Source organism: Pygoscelis adeliae, unplaced genomic scaffold, assembly GCF_000699105.1.
Source record: "Pygoscelis adeliae isolate BGI_AS28 unplaced genomic scaffold, ASM69910v1 Scaffold65, whole genome shotgun sequence".
NCBI classification, from domain to species: Eukaryota; Metazoa; Chordata; class Aves; order Sphenisciformes; family Spheniscidae; genus Pygoscelis; species Pygoscelis adeliae.
The window spans coordinates 1,891,297-1,910,507 of NW_008824864.1; the positions used below are offsets into that span (position 1 = coordinate 1,891,297).

The window sequence follows — 19,211 nt, forward strand, 5'->3', positions numbered from 1 at the left end:
CCCGGGGGGGGGGGAGCCATCTTCCGCGAGCCGCCGTGCGGGAAGGCGCCTGTCCTCCCTCGCAGCCTGGGTGTGGGGGGCCAGAGAGCCGGTCGCCGCGGGGGGAGAAAGCTGGTCCCCGAACGTAGGGTACAGAAGTGGTTCTGGCACATCTTGGGGCACCTGGAAGACAGTGCTTCATGAGTTCCCGTGAGGAGCAGGCTTAAATGTTGCTAATAGCACGCCTTGGAAACCCAGATGTTACAAAATTGGATTGTGTGATATGAATGAGATGAACCTCATTATCTTTCCTTGTGGGCTGGCAGGAAGACAGATTCATTCTTTACTCAACAATTTTTAGAAAAAAACCAAGGCTCCTAACAGTGGTACCAGGCAACTAGTGATCTCACACTACTACAAGTGGTGTCATCTGCTCAGGTAACATTTAAACCAGCTTTGTCCGCTTGCAGGTGTCTACACGAGCTGAAGGGCAGGAGTGAACCAAACCTGGCTTTTCCAACTTCTTCTCACATGCAGTTGATGGAGAGACCTGTGCAACTTAGGTCACGATGGTTCCAGAAACCCAACCCTCTGCTCTTGTGTCCTCTGCGTACAGCTTTCCTAACCACCAACTGAAGTGCAGCCAGCTGTAAACACAACTTGGCGTGTCTGCAAACAGCAAAGACAATGCTTGCTTAAGAATGTGATTTGCTTAATTGCGTTCTGCAGCACCAAGACAGCACATCCTTCATCCTCATCTTAGTTATTGGCTCAGTATCTCATTGCTGGCAGGGCACCGTTCTCCTACTGTGCATTTCCCCATACGCCCTCTCTTTGTTTCAAGGTTCGCTCTAGCATAGAAGGTCCTGCTTCTGCAGATGCTTTCACCTGAGAGTAGTTTCATTGTGTTAAATGAGTGCAACCTGAAACGTGTGTGCCAGCATTTTGGAGACAGTATAATTAGTCTAACAATGCACTTGGTTCAGCCACCAAATGCAAGACATGCTGGCTGGAGTGTTATTGCTGCTCAAACAGCATTTCATTTGTTAGCAGCATTCAGCTGACAAAATACAACTCTGATCTTAGAGGGGATGGGACCTCTTCAATACTAGATAAAAGTGCAAAGATAAAAATCACTGTTTTAGAGGTTCCTGTTTCTGAGCAAGATTGTGTTTGTTTACTAAAATCTGGTCCTAACGTCAGCTTTTTCTAGTATTGTGAAAGGGAATAAGAACTGTGGAGAATGCTTTCATTTATCCTCCTTTAGGAGACCTAAACATAGGTCTCCAGGGCTGTGAGCTGGGTTTGTTTTTTTTTTTTTCCAGAGCCACATACATACTTACATATATTTTATACTTTTTTATATGAAAAAATGACTGTAGTCATAACATTGACTTTCAGACATAAACCACGAATTTCTCAGATTCTTAACAAAACTTTTTAAATGTAGTCCATGCTTGTATTTCATTGCTGTTCTTACCACAAAAAGAAATGAGTGTAACTGCCCTCTAAAGGTTGTCTTTTGTTTTTTTTTTCAGTATAGAAATACTGAATTTCTTTGTCCAGATACACTATGTATCAGTCTCCACAGGTTCCTGTGGAAGACAATGGTTTCTTCATGCTTCAATTTACAGCCAGCTGTTGTAAGATACACTGGCATCTCTCATACAGTGTTCCTATTCTGTGGGCCTTCTTTGGGGATCTTACTAGAAGAGTATAGGGATTTGGCTAACAAACTCTACACTTCTGTTTAATACTGATTTTCTGGGGAAATCGGGTTATACGTATTCGATAATGTAGGGAGAGATCCTGACTCATAATTAAGACTGTAATAGGATGCAGCAGATACTCCGTCAACTTGATTCCTGCCTCCTGAACGTGCAGTTGTAAGGGATATTGTACTAGTTTGATTAAGTTTGTACAAACCAAGGAGATGTTAATCAGTTTCAAAAAGCATGAAGCAATTCAGTGCAGATTTGCTTATAGATTTTGGTGGCGGGATGGTGCTGGGGCTAAAAATTTAACTAAATTGAAGTTGAGGCCTATCAAAACCAGGGTACAAGCACTCATTCTTAGAAGCGTAAGCTGACCTTTAAATGTTCCTAAACATACAAAAACCTGACAACAGGAAATAAAGGCTGTACCTGTGACAGGGAGAAGTTAACCTTTGATCTGACTAGTTAAACAGTATAGAAGTCCTGTTAGGACAACAACAGTGGCCTTGACGTTTCCTATCTCAACAAGAATTTTAACAAGAACATATAGAATTTAACACAGAAACCACCTTGGGAGACTCTAATGAACAATATGCCTGCTTGTTTTTGAGAGCAGAAGTTGAAAGAGTAAAGAATTCTTGACTTTTAAAACGTTTAACAAGATGCCTCCTGATTTAGAATGGCAGTATCTATGGCCTGCCTCCTCATGATGGAAGTAGCAAAGTTGAAGCTGACATGGATATAGGATGCCTCGGACTGCCTGCGTGAGACAACCTCACATGGGCACGTACTGAATTGATCTCATGGCAGTGTTCTGTATCCCAGTTGAGACACTGGTGATCCTGATGACTTCTGTATTCCATAAATTCATGACAGCCTGGGACAAGCAGGTATTTTGGATCTCTGAACATTCATGGGTCTTGCTGAGCATTATAACTCTTCTTACGTCACTTATTTTACTTGGAGGTAGGGCTTTGCTTTTGTTCCTAGCTAGGGACCAGCTTCAGTTCTTTTGGAGAAAAAAAGTGTAGGCAGATTGTGTAGTCTGGACCATAGATTAAAAGACAATTGAATAATTGCATCTTGTCTGCCTGGCGTAGTGGACTGGACTCCCATCTTCTGTAGGTCATCCCTTTAGCTTACCTCGATATACTGATGACTAACACCACTATGGAACCTGCAGCAGCAGTCACTTCAGGGCTGGTGATAACGCTCTGAAGAATCTTAGGGTATGGCTGATAAAGCAAGCTTTCCTCGCTGCCTCTGCTACGTACAGCTATTTGTACTTAATATTCACTTAGAAAGGAGAGTTATATGGAAAAAATAATGAAAATACTGAATATATATTCAGTAAATATTGAATTACTTATATTTTAGATGAAAACCTAAGTAACAAGGAAAGCAGAAAGTTGTTTATTTTAACTGGAGAAGTGCATGAGTTTATTAGGACTAAAAGCAACTTTTTTTTTTTAATCCAGCTAAAATTATTGATATAAATAGGCTGTCATAAGCTATACTAGATACAATGTAAATGGGAATTAAAGGCAGAATGTTACAGGGACAGAAGGCTGGAGATATGAAGATAACCAATTCTTCAAATATATTAAATGCAAGAAGGCTACACGTTTCTTTCTTTGGTGTATTGATTCTTATACTTGATCTTGCATTGACTGAACTGAACGCAAACACTTTAACACAGAAACAGTATTTTACAGTTGAAGGTATGTCCTCAAATAGACAGGTTCTGCACAAAAGCAGGACTGCATGTAAACTGGACTTAAAACCAGAGAGTTCTAAAAAAGAACAAAGTCCCTGGTACATATTTTGACTTTATCTACAGTGGCTAAATATCTCAGTGTTTTCTGTAAGTGTGCAAAATGGTGCATGCAATACCACGTCAGCTATCAGATTAAGAGCAGCAGGACAGTGCCACTTCATTGCATATACCTAGTCATGGTTAATTTGTACAGGGCAAGTACCAACACGTAATAAAAATCTTTGTCCAAAGTCACTGTTCTACTTTAAGTGGGAGGCAGAGTAAAAAAAAACGGTTATTTCAGATAGCTTACTGGGACACTTGTTCAGAAGAGAGGTGACCTTTGTGAAACAGATTCTTCAGCTTGATACCTCTTAAGGTGAGGGAAATCATCACAGTGGCTTCTGAAAACTTTGCTTAGCTCAAGTGGATTTTCTAATGCTGTCAAGGACTCTTAACAGTATGCTGAGACTGAGTTAAATTTAGGTACAATGAAATATTTGGCTTGCATGATCAAATAGATAAATTGTTCTAAATGGGAATTACACTATGGAGATCAATACCATCAAGATATCAAGAGAATATTCAAATGGAAAACTCTCCTCAATTATACTGTGCTTTGCACTTAGCACCTTCCTTCTCAGGAACTCAAAGCTCTTAGTATGCTAATACTAGTGAATTTAGCCTCACAACATCCAGTGAGGTAGGTAAGTTTACCCCCATTTCACAGATGGGAAAACTGAGGCAGAATTCTGAAGTGACTTGCCCAAGGTCCTGCAACTTGTCAGTGGCAAAACCAGGAATATATTTTCAGAAGTCCAGATCCCAGACCTCTGTCCAATTAAAGTCCCTCCCTACTACCACAAAGCAAGCAATACATGCAACTTTTTTTCCTCCTACTGCTGCCGTAGTCCTGGTGACACAGAGGAAGTGAATGATTTTTCCTGATTGAATTCCCACTTTCTTTGGCAAAAAGCACCTGGTTCTGTCAAAGTGCTGTATTATGCTCTTCGCAGAGGCGTTTCTTCTGAGGAACAAAAGAAAAAAAGATGGGTTTCCCCATGGCAGGGAGACTGTACAGGTCCAAATAGAGTCGAGTCCTATTTCTTGCAGAAGACCTGCTGCTTGGCATTCTTCACACGTTGTTCCTCCTTCAGGTTCTTCTGCCGCGCATGTTTGCTGGAGATGAGTTCCACATGTTCTGAGGGGAACCAGCCTCTCTCCCGGTCTGAAAGTTTTACTCCTTCTATCCATCCTGCGGTGTGGGGAAAAGTACAACATGAGGCAAAATAGTCAAAGATTTTTTCATTCTTCCCAAAAAGCCCCCTCCAACAAGGCCCTAAGATCAAATAAAAAGATCCCCTTTCAGCTTCCAAATGAAGTGTCTTAATGAAGATGAGGAGTCTCTTCATCCTCTCAATCCAACAATTGGGAATGAGAGGCTCCTTCTGAAGCCTGATTGTGTTGTTAAAGCATTACACTACTAGAGTGACTTCCTACCCATAATTTAAGATAGCCATTGTTCATTCTGCTCACCGTCATTGCTGTACTGCATAACCATGATGATATCTGCTTTCTCTAAAGCCAGCTCATCATTTTCCCGAGCCTTGTAAGTCTTTATGCATTGAACCTGCGGTGCATCTAAAGGGGAGGAAAGATCATAATGGTATACTAGAAAGCAACAGTAAACCTGTGTGCATCAGCCCCAGAGGAAGTAGGGGATAAGGGATTGCCCAAACACTAAAAAGCAAAGAACTGGAAGGGAGGCTACAGGTCTTCTACCTAATATGAGGAGTAAAAATAGGTAAAATAACTGGCAGAACCTGGCACTGAGGGAAAGCCCATGAATAGCTGCTTTATTTACAAAAAGGCAAGTATTCTGCCTTGGAGTGTTTTCTGGGATGTTCCGCCTCACAGTGCCTCCAACTCCTCTGAGCCAGACCACCCCTATTGCTGTAGTAGCAGAGCAGTCTCACCAGGGCATTCCAGGAGGTCCAGTTCTCCTCGTGGAGGAGCCAAAGCAGAGATCCACCTCAGCTTCTCACTGCTGGAAAACATCACCAGATAGGTGTCAGGGTTCAGTGTGAGGGATAGCAGTCTGATGATAGGAATGGGTGTGTGTGTGTACAGGTTTGCTCACAGGAGGGGTCAGGGAGGGGGGTACTTAGGGGAAGCAGAGAAAGTGGAAGTGGAGAAAGGGGATGGGAAAAGGCAAAACCTCCCATTTTTGGAGACTGATGGTATGACATAGCGTGGTAGTATCGTATGAGCAGCTATGATGAGAGAGGAGCAAGGTGGTTCATTAGGGGCAAGAGGATGTTTTTCAAGTCCTCTGCTCAGCAGCTGCATTTGGTATTTCAGCATTTGGGTAGCTGAGGGACAACCATCAGGCTCCTAGGAGGTGTCTGGCTGTGGTAACGGGATATACTGAGGGTAACCTTGAGCTCTTACTGTGTCTCTGTACGAAACAAAAACTCCACTCTCTGTCCCTGGTAATTCGGAAGTAGAAAGAGACGGAAAACATTTTTGTTTGTTCCATGCAGTTTCATCTCGCACTTCTCCCCACGCACATCTGAGAAAGCGGCATGATCAAACACAACAAAACGTCCGCCCCTGCAGGTAAAGAGGAGGAACAAAACAAGTTGTGATTTTTAAGGTGATGCGGGTTACAAAGCAAGTCCACATTGTTTTCGGATGTCAGGAAAGCAAAAAGCTTTTAATGAGTCTTCATCTGCTTCAGGCACCTTAAGCTTTGTTCTTGCTAGAAGTCTCAGAAGGCCAGAAAAGAGAGGAGGGACTTAATGAAAAGGGTACAAATACTAAGCTCTGTCCTGTCAAAATTTTATTTGATAGCTTACAGCTTAAAAACAAAACCACCACCCCCCCCTCACATCCCCAACACAACCAACCAACAACTCTTAGTTTCTTCACAAACCAGTGATTTGCACATTCACTAATCTTCATACTGTCCTTTAGGAAGAAATTATTTACCAAGTAAAACTACAATAAATGGTTATTAGTGTTTCACATTATAAAGATGGAGAGGCAGAACAGAAGTGTTGCACTAGGGACCAGAAGATACCTTGTTATATTATCACATGTTGTAATTAAGAGTTGGGAATATCAGATTCCACGTACTTGCATGATACTCACATAATGTAGGGTTAGGAGAGTGACTTGACAAATGCTGCCACTTGCTGGCAGGCAGAGGGAAAGGACTCTTTCACCAAAGCACAGACCCAGAAAGAGAGAGGTATTTTAGAAGGGGCAGCAAGAATTGTGTTGAAGCACTCACTCCTTCGGCCGAGACAGGAGCAGACAGTCATTGAAAAGATGCAGGTAGATGGGACGGGTGGTGACTTTCCATTTTGGACTCAGGGTGCTGAAGTCCAGTGCTGTCAACTCACCACACTTCACAAGTCGCCTCGACTGTGAGATGAGTGGGAATATCTGCAAGACAGAAATAAACATTTATGTCAAGAGCGTACAAGGAAATCGGTATCCATGAGTTTTGGATGTCGCCTTTCTCTAGAGGAAGTGTGCTTTCACCTCTCCAGCTGGACAGGCGTAAGTCATGGTAGGCACCTTCAGCTGAAGGCTGACACAAACAATTGGGCAAGGGAAGCACTGATGAAGAGCTGACCTGTGTATGATATTCTGGTTCAACAGTTCTGTGTATATTGGAGAGGAGAACAAAAAGTAAGTGCAAGTGACTTTGTGAGGAAAGAGAGAAAATACATTCGGCTAGAGCAAGGCCCAGGGAATGGACGAGCTCACCTTGCACTCAAATTCTATCTTCTGGCTGAGGTAGATCAGCTCTTCAGTGCTCTTCATGCGCTGGACATTTTCATTGCAATCCTTGATAAGCTGCAGAGCAAAACAGACGATCAGTGAGGTGGGAGCAGAACTGCCTGGTGGGATCAGTACTACTCCCAGGAGCGCCTCAAGAGTCAGTATAGGTGACAATTCCTTAGGCAACCTTCTGCAAAAAAAGTGGTTTTCCAGGCGAGCATACTAAACTTCTCCATACCTACAACGATCATCCTTCTTTCTTAAGGAAGGTATTGGTTAGATGAAGTCTCTGTGATAAGTATTGTTTTTAACTTTGGGATACTGGGCGGAATACTAGAGACATCTCTCTCAGGTGACAAAGGTTGAATTGCTGGTCATTTGGAAGCGGCTCTTATTCGATGCTCCACTGTAAACACAGGAGGCTGATTAGACAAACATCAGCACCAATTTTCCACAACCCAGAGCTTGTTGCCAGTACTTGTGAGGACAGGACACAATGAAACAGAGCTACTTCAGCCTGTAAGCTGCCTACCTAGCCACCTGAGGTGATGCAGGGCAGCTGCGTAACAGTGTCACAGAGATAATGCTGGCTTGAACACAGCTGAATCTAAGGATTTCAGTGTATGACATCTTGCCCACCCACCTCAGACTGCAGTGCTTTGGGAGCTGTGCAGCACACAGGTGGAGTCCCAAGAGCTTTAAGGAGGTACGCATCGTGTTGAACTGGTCTTTAGGTTTGTGGTGGATAACAGGGGAGAGATTGTAAGGAAGGGAGTGACACTCCAAGAAGGGCAAAACATGACTAGACAGGATAAGAACCTAGCTAGGAACAGGTCTACCTTATGCTCCTGTACAAATTTTAGATAACAAGTTGTCCCAGAAGACTTTTATCTGTAATAAATAGAATAGAGGAAGGGATGCAATAGAGTAATGTCTTGCCATGCTTTTTTTTTTTTTAAAAGCAAAATTTTCTTGCAGGGACTAGGGTGGGAGTTGATCACTAGAGACAAAGGTAAGGAGGAACACAAAGTGGGAATGGTGGTTAGGAGACTGGAAAGAGCGAGTCCTGAAAAAAGTAGTTCAATATCATTGGTGCAGGTTCCATAGCATCCCAGCTTGCTTCTGCTTTAGTGTTTTCTGCTCACAGCTACCACTGCACATGCAAGAGTCACATGAACACACTCATTTGTTACTTGTGAGGATCAATGACAAGGGCCCTCAACAAGGGTGAGGATCAATGCAAAAGAACTGGGCCACTTCGGTGCCCTGCAGCTGTGTGATGCAACATGGCTGTGGAGAGTCACAGAATAGCCTGAGTTGGGAGGGACCCACGAGGATCATCGAGTCCAACTCCTGACTCCACACAGGGCAAACTAGAAGTTAAACCATATAGCTAAGAGTGTTGCCCAAACACTTCTTGAGCACCGTCAGGCTTGGGGCCATGACCACTTTCCTGGGGAGTTTGTTCCGCTGCTTGACCACCCTCTCAGTGAAGAACTTTTTCCTAATATCCAATCTGAACTTCCCCCAACACAGCTTTAAGCCATTCTCTTGCATCCAGGGAGAAGAGATCAGCACCTCCCTCTCTGCTCCCCCTCATGAGGAAGTTGTAGACAGCAATGAGGTCACCCCTCAGTCTCCTCTAAGCTGAACAAACTGAGTATCCTCAGCCGCTCCTCTTAAGTCTTGCCCTCTAGCCCTTTCACCACCTTTGTTGCCCTCCTTCGGATACATTCTAATATTTTTATATCCTTCTTATACTGTGGAGCCCAAAACTGCACACAGTACTCAAGGTGAGGCCACACCAATGCTGAGTATAGTGGGACAATCACTTCTTTCAACCAGTTAGCTATACTGTGTTTAATGCACCCACCCCAGGATACAGTTGGCCCTTTTGGCTGCCAGGGCACATTGTTGACTCATGTTGAGGGTACTGTCAACCAAAACCCCCAGATCCCTTTCTGCAGGGCTGCAGAACAGGTTGACAGCCTTACCTTTTCAAGTGCATCATAGGCCTGTGTTGCTTGCACTTCCTCCTCAGACCCAGGCCGAGTTCTCTTCAGGATATTCTGCGTGAGAAAGGATGTTTTTCATGATGCAAACAGGGAAAGCTGGACATACATATCTGGAAGGGGTAGGAGAAACAAGGAGACACCAAGGTGCCAGCCTCGAGGGAAACTAGGCGGTAAGTGATGAGATGTGGAGATAACAAGGCCAGAAATTTGAGATGCAGAATGTCACTGATAAGCTGCATTGAACAAGGCATCCCTGAAAATCTAAATCGTATTAACGATCACGTACAAGTTACATGGCATAGGAAGCAACCACTAATCCAAGCACAAACAGCCTTACGCACAGAATTGTTCTTTGCCTGATACTCCTTTTCTCCTGTTAAAAAAAAACTCAATCAAAAAGAAGAATTTCATAGAAAGAGCTCAAAATTAATTCATTAGGGACTTGCTGGTTCCCTGTCTGGAAGGCTCCTATTAGTCAATGTTACCTTCCAGAGGGCAGCCAAGGAACCCTTGCTTTGTTTTCCTAGCAGGAAGCCAAAAAAGTTCAATAAAATGTAAATCAACATGTTCTAAGAAGAGTCCATAAATTATTTATTGGAGTACAACTGACGTAGTGTGGCTACAAAGTCCTAACCAGTATACAAACTGCATTGCCTCACACAGGCTATCACATCCCACTCATGGTGCTGGTCTAATGCACAGCAGGCATTTCTATGATGACAAACGGGTTTGTTTTTGCAAAGGCATATTCACAATATATGCAACAGAGTGGCTTTAGAGCATCTTGCCAAACTTGTCACAGATGCCAGCACAAAGGGCTGTATGCAGTCCTTCCATGCAGTGCTTGGAGCTAGCTCATATTTATATGACTTTCAGACTTGAAGAAGGATCAGCTTGAGAGAAACTGTAGGAAAGCAGAGAATCAACACAGTTACCTGTAGGAGGAGTTTGAGTCGAGTGATGCGCTGGAAAGGGAGGATGAGGAAGGATTTAAGTGAGAGGCGCTGGCATACCGGATCACTTTCCAGTCTCTCCAGGACTTGCTGGAACCCTGCATTTCCATTTCTGTGGGAGTGGTAAAGGAAGAAGACAACCAGGCATCAGAGCAAATAAATAGTCTTTCAGTGAATGCTGGAGTACTCCCAACAGTCAGGTTTTGTCCCTGGGGCAAGAGATGTCAAGAAACTGCGCCACTCTGCTGAGGAAGAACAAGTATGGGTTTCTAACAGCTACAGGACAGCAGTACAACTGTTACGTCTTTCCTCTTTCTGCCACAGCCCTCTGGAATAAAAGCCAGAAGTAACATCTACATTTCAATTCCCCTCTATCAGTAGGGCACCTTTCACAGAGACAGTGGTGGTTTGTATTCTTCCCTTACACTGAATGGTCCAGCTCCAGGGGCTGTGTTCAGGGTCTGGAAACAGCTGCCTCCCCTCTCTTGCTACTCCTGAGAGGAGCTGCCTTCCTCCCCTAATGTCTCTCTTACCCTCTTAGACACAGCCACTGCCATCCAGTTTTCCACACTGGGCAGTAGCAGATAAAAGGCTAATGGTATGAGAGTGGCACCTGCCACCAGAATAGCCAATCCCGTATCCTTGAAGAGATGGGGAAGGAGGTTGTAGGCCCAGTAAATGTTGCCCTAGACAATATCCTGGAGGTCCCTTCTGTGTGGAACTGAACCTTCCCTGAAGGGAATCAATTGCGAGACTAGATCTCTCCCAGTCAGCAGCACCCAGAGACAGTGCCTGAGTAGCCTGTTGGGAACAACGTCTTCTCCTGGAATCACTGTAGCTTCAGTGGAACTGGGTTGTTACGAAGGGAAGCAGTGCAGAAGTGGCAAGGAAACCTTGCTCAGGACTGGGCCCGTGCCTGATTAATGCTTGGTTGTGCCATTGGGTACAGAAGAGGAGGGCAAGAGATGTTCCACTCCACTACCCAGAGCAAGAGAGACCGACAGTGTTCTCTGGCCCCAGGATTTTCAATCCATTTTAAAGACTCCTGGATAGCCAGTTTAAGCTTACTGACAGCAGCCATATTTTTCTTAATTACAGAATCACAGAATGGTTGAGGTTGGAAGTTTCACTTGAAATTACCACTTTCCAGTTCTTAGTAGTCTGAAAACCACAGACTGAAAACCATTATCCAGGACAGTCATTTTTGGTCTCTTCAGTAGAGGGTAGACAGAGAGAATAGCCTGCAACAGAATCAGGTATTAATTATTCTTTCCCTTTCCAATGCTATGGGAGAAGAGCCTGCAGCAGCTCTGTCCTGCTGTCCCAAATGCCGTTGAATTGAAGAAGGTTCCTGCCTGTTCTTCTGGGGGTGTAGTGAGAGCACTGCCCAACAGCCTGTACCTGCAGCATTCCCCACCGTTTGAAAGAGTGAATATTCAAGGTGCAGCAAGGAAGTAAGGAGGGGAGAAGGGTGCAACAAATGAGAAAACTTACAGTAACCGCTGGAAGGTTTGTTCCTGATATGTCTGGTTTGTTACATATGGTAGATACACCCTGCGAAACTCGGGGGCATGTTTCAGAGCCACATCGCACACATGGAAGGTGAACATGTCCTCCTCAAATTTCTCCTCCAAGTCAAAGAGGAAACTGCAGCACATGGTTGCGGTGCCATAAAAGGAGAGGGAAACACCAGTGTCATTTAGTAAAGCAGGAACATCCTCAGTCCTCTAAAATCCTGACAGCCCACATATAAGCACAAGACAGCTCTTTACTTCTAGAGAGAGCGTAATGCCTGTACAACAATTTAGGGCTAGATATCACCAAGCAAGAAGCAGAGGCAAAAGACTTCTGTTCTTGAGAGGTTGTACTTGTAAGGGCATGGTCAGGAAACAACTGAAAATTAAGACATCACCAGAATAATCCCACTAGTAGAAATGGAAAAGGTAGCAGCAAACCTTACTAGCTTAGCGATATACATAGCCAAGCCTTACAGGAGAAAAGCAGAACAGAATCCTACAACATACAGGATTCCTTGCATGTGGGGTCATGTCTACATTTTATGACTTATGCTCAACTGATTTACATTAGGTTCTGTCAAGTGACGGCTGTAACTTACCTCCCCCCCCCCTTTTTTATTTTTTTCTTTGTTGGGTTTTTTTTTTGGTCAGGGCTTGTGCAGCTGCCTCGTTCATCTTGTATTTGGCAGGAGCTGCACTTGGTTTGGGCTGAGGTCTAGTTAGTCATGTTTAGTTGTAGTTGAAGCCAACAGCACATGGCTACAGTAGCATTTTGAACATTTTGCTCTCCTGCAATGAGCTCTATGCACAACTGCGCCATAGTATGTGGGACTTAACACCAAGATTTATATTGCCCTGTCACCTAAAAAGGCGAATGCTCCTTTCAGGGCAGTGTTGGTATGCAATCACAAAGTGCTACGTGTGTGTATCTACTTTGAAGGTCAGTGAACACGCAGAACAGGAGTGGGAGATGTTATTGATGGAAATGATGGGCTGTGTCTGTGCGTCATGGAGGGCATTAATCCTGGAAGCAAAGGGCCATATCTCACCTGGCGCTGACATCGCGTACATCATGAAGGCGGGAGAAAAGCCACTGACGCTCTTGATTGGTGAGCATTGCCTGGAGCTCTGCTGATCGCTGGAAGTGATCCACTGCCACATTTAAACTGCGCAGGTATGAAGCCTCAGACATTATCAACTCAAACTTGGCCTTAAGAGATGAAATAAGGGAGCACAGCATCAGTAGACTATGCAAGTCTGTGAGGAATTTTATGGAAAGGAGACAGGGGAAAAGCAGGAAAACCTCCCAGTACATGATGTAAGTAGTGCGTAATTACAGAAGAGAGGCTTTAGGAATGAAGGGCAAGCATGCCGTTATATATAGTCTTTCTTTCTTTAGAAGACAGACTTGTGGTATGACTTAAAAGAAAAATAGCTACCTGCTCTCATTTTACTTTTTATCCCCCCCCTCAACTCTACTTTCACTGCTCCCACAAATTTTCCAGCATCCACATCACCCACGCTTTTCTCCTTCATCATGTTTCCCATGCTGTTGTTTTCTCCTCTTTCTCTGGGTCCTCCCATCCACTTCTCAGTTCGTCTCATTTTCCTTACCCAGTTTCTCTATGTACCATTTTGCTGAACCCATACGTCTTCCTGTTTCCTCTCAGCCCTGCAGCTCACACAGGTGAATTTGGTAAATTCACACTCTACCACAGAAACTACAATTCACTGTGGTTTTATTAGCATCTCTCATAAGCTTACGTGTGGGAGAATGCTGGAAGTCTTCTACTTTAATATTCTCTTTTGCACTGAACATGCTCAAAATTCCTTGTTTTATCTCATTCCAATTTCCCCATGTCTGTTTTCACGAAGTTACTGGTATGGTCCAGAGTCTGTCCTTTATAGAGAAAGAGTCAGTGCTCTTTTTCTCTACAATTCTGAACTTCAGCACTGTACTACTTCACAAACACTGGTACCACATCCCCATACTGCTTACATGGGTAGAGGTGACCTCTGCATTCAACCACCTGCATTCCCACATCAGAATTTTTGCTCTCCACTTTAATCACCCTTCTGGGGACTCCTTCTTGACTACAGACCACCCATCTACCTTGTTACATCTGTCCATTACCTCTTGCAGCTTCTGCTCATCACGGGACATATTGAGTAGTATTCTGCTGCCCCGTATCATGGGGATGTCCTGCCAGAGGGACGCATTAGATGAGACTGACAGACGTTGGAAATACGAGTCCTGGGGAGACAACACTTTCCTCCGTAGCCTTGGGGAGCTTGGGAAACTCGACTCTATATCCTCTGCGAAAGAATCCACTCTCTTCTGGCTTTGAATGGCCTTGTTCAGAACCACATCACTGTACTCCTGATACAGCAATCTTGCTGTGAAGAGAGGCACATACATTTATAGTTTCTATAGCAGGTACTCACCCTCTGCTTCAATCTGGAGAAAACTTTGTTACTGTCTCAGATTAGGATAACTGAATACATTAGACCACACGCACCTGCTTATAAGCAAAGCTCACCAGCTGCCTGAGTGTACTGCAGGACTCTGGTTTCACTGCCTCCACTGAACACCGCTCTCTAACGCTCCCTCCTTGCTACCATGTGGCAGAAGCCCCTCTCCTTTGTGCTCACTGCAAGGGTGAGAGATGATGGAGGAGAGGGGTCTGCCACAGCACTTCAGGCAGAAGGTACTTACAGGAGTTGATCAGTCTGGAATGCCGGCGTTTGAAGTTCTCCGTTGGGTCTGCAGGTTTCTTCTCTCTGTCATGGAATAAGGTTTTGGAAACAAAGAGTGAATGAAGAGCACAGTGCCAGAGATGGCTTATCCAAATCTTAGTAACAGATCTGTCACAGCAAGGACCTCTCTTTCCAACAAGCTCAAGCTCCACATGCTTCACATGCTTTACTTAACAAAGAACAAAGCTTGGCTTAATAGAAACACTCTCCTAAAGGGACAGAAATACTTCTGTTGCCAGGGGGTCCCCTCCCAGAGTGCATAGACTGAAACACAGGCCTAAGTAATTTTATTATAGTTTTCTACTCCTTAACATCATCTTTGGTTCCTCAGGAACAATGGAGAGCATTAGGTGTCTGTGCTACACAGGGATGGAGGCAAATTCTAAGGGGCCTTTGAGAGACTTACCGCAATATAACTGTTTCTGAGCTGACTGGTGGTTCCCTGTGTGCCTTGTGAGCTTCTTCCTCTGAAGGAACAAAAGGAATTTCTGCATATAAGACAATTAGAAAGTAAACACATAAGTCTGTTTTTAGAGTGAAGCTACAATCCAAATGATACACAGATGCCACTTACCTATACCCCACCTAAGTGGTGGTCTTGGGTTGGAGTACAGGTGCCCTCCTGACCTTTATTTCTGGGTCAGAAACATTCTGGTTTTAATAATCCTTGACATTACTTACACTTTACATCTGTTACTTAGCCACATTTGCTTTTCAAACAAAGAACAAGGCTGACACTTTCAGCGATCACAGTAACTCTAAGAGCTTCCCTCTCCAGTTGCCCAAGTGAAGACACTGCACGTGGGCCCTGTTTGGTGCTGCCTTTCCCCTTTCAGCAACTTGGGCCAGGCATCGGAGGATCAACGGACCCAAAGTCACTAGTCATGTCTCAAAGTCTTAGACTTTATTTTGTGGACGTTGAGCCCCAAAAAACTCTCAGTGACTTCTGGGGCAGAAATGCTGGACATCTAACAAAGTCACTCCTGTGAAGAGTCTTAGAAGGGACGCGGCCTGAGAATGAATGCTGTAATCCAATTTCACATTTATATACTATGTGAGCATTCACAAACTGCTGCTTGAATCATCTTCTGTTTATGAAAAATGGGGAAAGTGTGGATTTTTCTTTTGTTTTGTGTGGGATTTAATTAAATAAGGTGTGAAGAAATTCTATATAAAATTCATTGGAAGCAGGAGGAGGAAGAAAGCCCGAAGACTGAGCTGCAAGTATGGGTCAGGGGAAAGACAGTACTGTTGCCTTGAATGTTTTAAAATTTGGAACCAAGAATTTACAAGGTCAAACACATGAACAAATCTTGATTCAAGTGCTGCCAACCTTTTACATCCCTCCATGCTCCTCTCCTTTTCCTCTGTGCCAAAAATCCAGCATGTTGTGGAGCTTGGAAAATAAAATAAGTAAGAGCTGAGAAGAAGCAAGTATGTTTAAAGATCATGTAAGATATAATAAAGAACAGACATGCATCTTGACAGTAAGTACTGTCTGAATGAGCTGCATTACTGAAGATGCATGTTTTCCATTTGTGACAGCAGTGATTTGGCTTCTATGCAAGCTGGGACCTTGAATTTGACAGATTTGCATTCTTATCTGTAATCTCAAATCCTGTGTTCTCAGGACGATCATCTCTTTCAGGAGGTCAAATTGGAACCTAAAGGTGTCAGCTGCAAAATAAAGGGAGGTAGCAAATAAACAAGGAACTAAAACATGTGGTAACAGATACGGGCTACCGAGGGCGTGTGCATGCGTTTTCCTTACTGCTTGGAAACGGGCTGCTAAAAGTGCAGCAAAATGCAACGGCCGTGTGGTGGCAGCAGAGATGATGAGCGGAAGCTCTGAACTGAGCCCCACCAAGAAACTCATTCCTGCAGGTAGGCCAAAATTGCCCGTGTTACCGAGTAAGGGTGACAGATCATTAAACGTGGAGAAGGGACAAGAAGAGAAACTGGCTGAAAAGTCAGGGGGCGAGGGATCCGTCAAGTGAGATAAGCTCTCTGTTGCAGATGTTCGTGTGAAATGAGGGGACTGAGCCCCAGAGTGCAGCCCTACTCAAGAGAACGAGCAGGATGCACTGGTTACAGGGCAGCAGAGAGGAGCTAGGGAAGACCTGGGAGAAGGGAGCCTGGGGCAGGACAGCAAGGGGGCTACAGGGCTGGTGAAGAGTATTGCCAGAAAGGCACAATAGCAATGCCGAGCAGTCAGCTCTCATGCCTCTCTATCACATTGCCTATTTAATTTAATCCTCCGTTTTTCGTATCTGCAATAAGTTTGCGGGGTAGGGGGAGGGAAATGGAGGAGAGGACTCACCCTGCAAGACATCTGGTGGTACTGATATCCTTTTCAGGCCCTGACGGTGCCAGTCCTTGCTTTTTACTCGGCGTTTAATTGGGTTTTCTTGATTGGCTGCTGGCTCCTGTGCAACTACCCTGATCGTTTTTTTGCCTGGCCAACTTGATGATTTTTCCAAGGGTGAATGTCTGGGCATTTCCTCCTTTGGCTGAGCTACCAAGTGGTGTTCTCCTCCTCCTTCCAGCCTTTGCTTGACCCTCCTCTCACCTTCTGTTTTCTCTGTGATTGCCAATGGAGCTTGGATGTCCTTTGTGTCCACACCAAAGATGCCTGCCTGTTGCTCCCATCGCAGCTCCCCCAAGACCTCCTCCTCTTGGCAGGTCGTTCTCGTGGTTGGTGGTGATGGAGGGCTGAGCTGGAAGAAGTGGATTGGATTGGTGAATGCTAGCATTGGAAGTGGCTGTGCAGAGTCTCTGCTCTTGGACTCTGTGGATGTTATCAGGCCTTTGAGCGAGGGCCAAGAAGGGTGGTCAGGTGAGGATTTTCCACACTGTATATCCATGTGCTGGTCCGCTGTTTCAGGGCTGGTGCCAGAGCAGCCAGCCAATGCTTCATTTCCAACAGCAGAAAAGCTTTTGGCCAACAAACTGACCCCTGAGTCATCAGAAGTCTCTGTATCATGGGTACCTAAATCACCAAGATCCCACTCTCTAGTCACTGGAACAAGGTCATCTTTCTCTGCTACATCTTCTCCATCAGAAGCAGAGGCCACAGTGTTAGAATCAGACACAGAGGCGGCAGTCTGGAGAGGATGGCTTATAGTAGGGTGAATGGCTAGTAACTTATTATCATCCATACCACAGTTGAGATGTGGCCTGGAGTAGGGTACAGGAGCCAGCGACTGGTAACTTTCAAGGGCTGGAGGTTGAGCAAGGTGATTTGCATTAAGTGCAGGGCCCTGAGCTTGACTGGGGCTTTGGACATGGGAAGGAGGATGAGGAAGCTGTTTGGCATCAGGCTCAGACACCAGAGGTAGGCTTGAGTGGGACACAGGGGACAGAGATTGTTCTTGCTGGTTCATGGCAAGGACCATATCTTCTTCAGAGGGCCAAGTTAGGGTGCTCAGGACACTGGAGATTCTGGATCCAGGCTCTTTTTGGTTTAAACTGCAGTCAGACTGATCAAGTAAAGGCATTTGTTGTGCTTCATGATCCGCGTTTGCTCCCATTTCTTTTCCTTGGATAACGGCACTTTTTTCTGGGGGTTTTTGCTGAATTGTCTCTGGGTTGTTCAGGGGAGTGGAAGTCCTGCCTGGTAGTTGGGGTGGTTCCAGAGGCCCTGCAATGATAGCCACAGTCCTCCTATCCTCAGGAAGGCTCCCCTCTAGAGGAAGGCAGCTCGTGTATATTACAGAGAAAGAAGATGGGCCACTAAGGTCTTCACGAAAGCCTTTCTCAGAAGTAAGGAGTTCATGGGAAGTGTTGGCCTCCCCTGGATCAGTACTTACAATACCAGTTTCCCCTGATATTGGGTCCCGCACTTGTACAGAAGCAGCTCGGTTGGCTGGCTTCTCTACAGAGTCTAGCACTTTGTTCAGATTGGCACCAGGACAGTCCTCAGGGGTCACAGAGGCTGTTCCACTGGCACCCTCTTGCTGTGGGCCAGACGTTGAAGCCACAGAGGTGAGCTCTGAGGGTAAACCTGGAATGAAGTCCTGAAGCTCAGCTTTTCCCAAATTTTCTGTAATGGGATGAGGATCTATGGGATCGGGTGGCTCCAAGTTCTTGGTACCAGAGGAAGGGTGTGGTGGAACAGAAACCTCTGGGTTCTCTGCGCTAGAAGGTGCTGCCACTCCTCCATGGAGTGATGCATCTCTTTTATCAAACCTCTGGACGGCACTTCCATGCCCATCACTGTGCTCATCCTCCCTGCCCAGTCTTGTCCTGTCATCCCAGTCAGCTTCTCCAATATCCCGACCACCGATGGAAAAGCGGCCAGAGTCTTCCAGGTCTTCTGCCTGGTCAGAGATATGGCATGTGTGTGGAGGCACCACTGGAGTTTCACCCACTGGGTTCAGGTTATTTGAGGACAGAGGGCTGACAATGGGTGGCTGACATCCAGAACCTGCTTCTGTGACATGAGCTTTCAGCAGTACATCCTCATCAGGATGCTGATCCACAGAGACAGGTTCCCCAGGAAGAAATGCTGATCCTGTTTGCTCAGCCAAAAAAACATTCTGCAAACCACACAAGTCCACATTATGCCTGGGAACAGAAGATATCTCTGACCTGAAAGCTGACAATGGAGCCTCCAGTTTGAGCCCTTCCCTCTGCTCATTTCGTTCCTTGTTTTTCTGATCTTTAGGCTCCAAAGATTTTCCTTCTTCTGGCAGATTCTGCTCTTTGCAGTCTTTCTTCTCCTCTTC

At 45.1% G+C, this 19,211-nt stretch overlaps 1 protein-coding gene across 1 annotated transcript in view; it reads right to left on the minus strand.

The window, feature by feature from the left end:
* Nucleotides 1-4,405: 4,405 nt before the first annotated feature.
* Nucleotides 4,406-19,211, minus strand: part of ARHGEF5 (Rho guanine nucleotide exchange factor (GEF) 5) — a 16,039-nt gene continuing 1,233 nt past the window's right edge. The window contains exons 2-15 of the mRNA XM_009324367.1: nucleotides 16,805-19,022; nucleotides 14,891-14,972; nucleotides 14,444-14,508; nucleotides 13,862-14,124; nucleotides 12,777-12,937; nucleotides 11,705-11,857; nucleotides 10,193-10,322; nucleotides 9,237-9,311; nucleotides 7,228-7,317; nucleotides 6,746-6,900; nucleotides 5,902-6,063; nucleotides 5,427-5,497; nucleotides 4,987-5,091; nucleotides 4,406-4,705 (exon numbers count right to left, since the gene is read on the minus strand). Coding sequence (XP_009322642.1) covers nucleotides 4,551-4,705; nucleotides 4,987-5,091; nucleotides 5,427-5,497; nucleotides 5,902-6,063; nucleotides 6,746-6,900; nucleotides 7,228-7,317; nucleotides 9,237-9,311; nucleotides 10,193-10,322; nucleotides 11,705-11,857; nucleotides 12,777-12,937; nucleotides 13,862-14,124; nucleotides 14,444-14,508; nucleotides 14,891-14,972; nucleotides 16,805-19,022 — 3,885 coding nt within the window. The 3' untranslated portion in view covers nucleotides 4,406-4,550. The remainder of the gene's footprint in view (nucleotides 4,706-4,986; nucleotides 5,092-5,426; nucleotides 5,498-5,901; nucleotides 6,064-6,745; nucleotides 6,901-7,227; nucleotides 7,318-9,236; nucleotides 9,312-10,192; nucleotides 10,323-11,704; nucleotides 11,858-12,776; nucleotides 12,938-13,861; nucleotides 14,125-14,443; nucleotides 14,509-14,890; nucleotides 14,973-16,804; nucleotides 19,023-19,211) is intronic.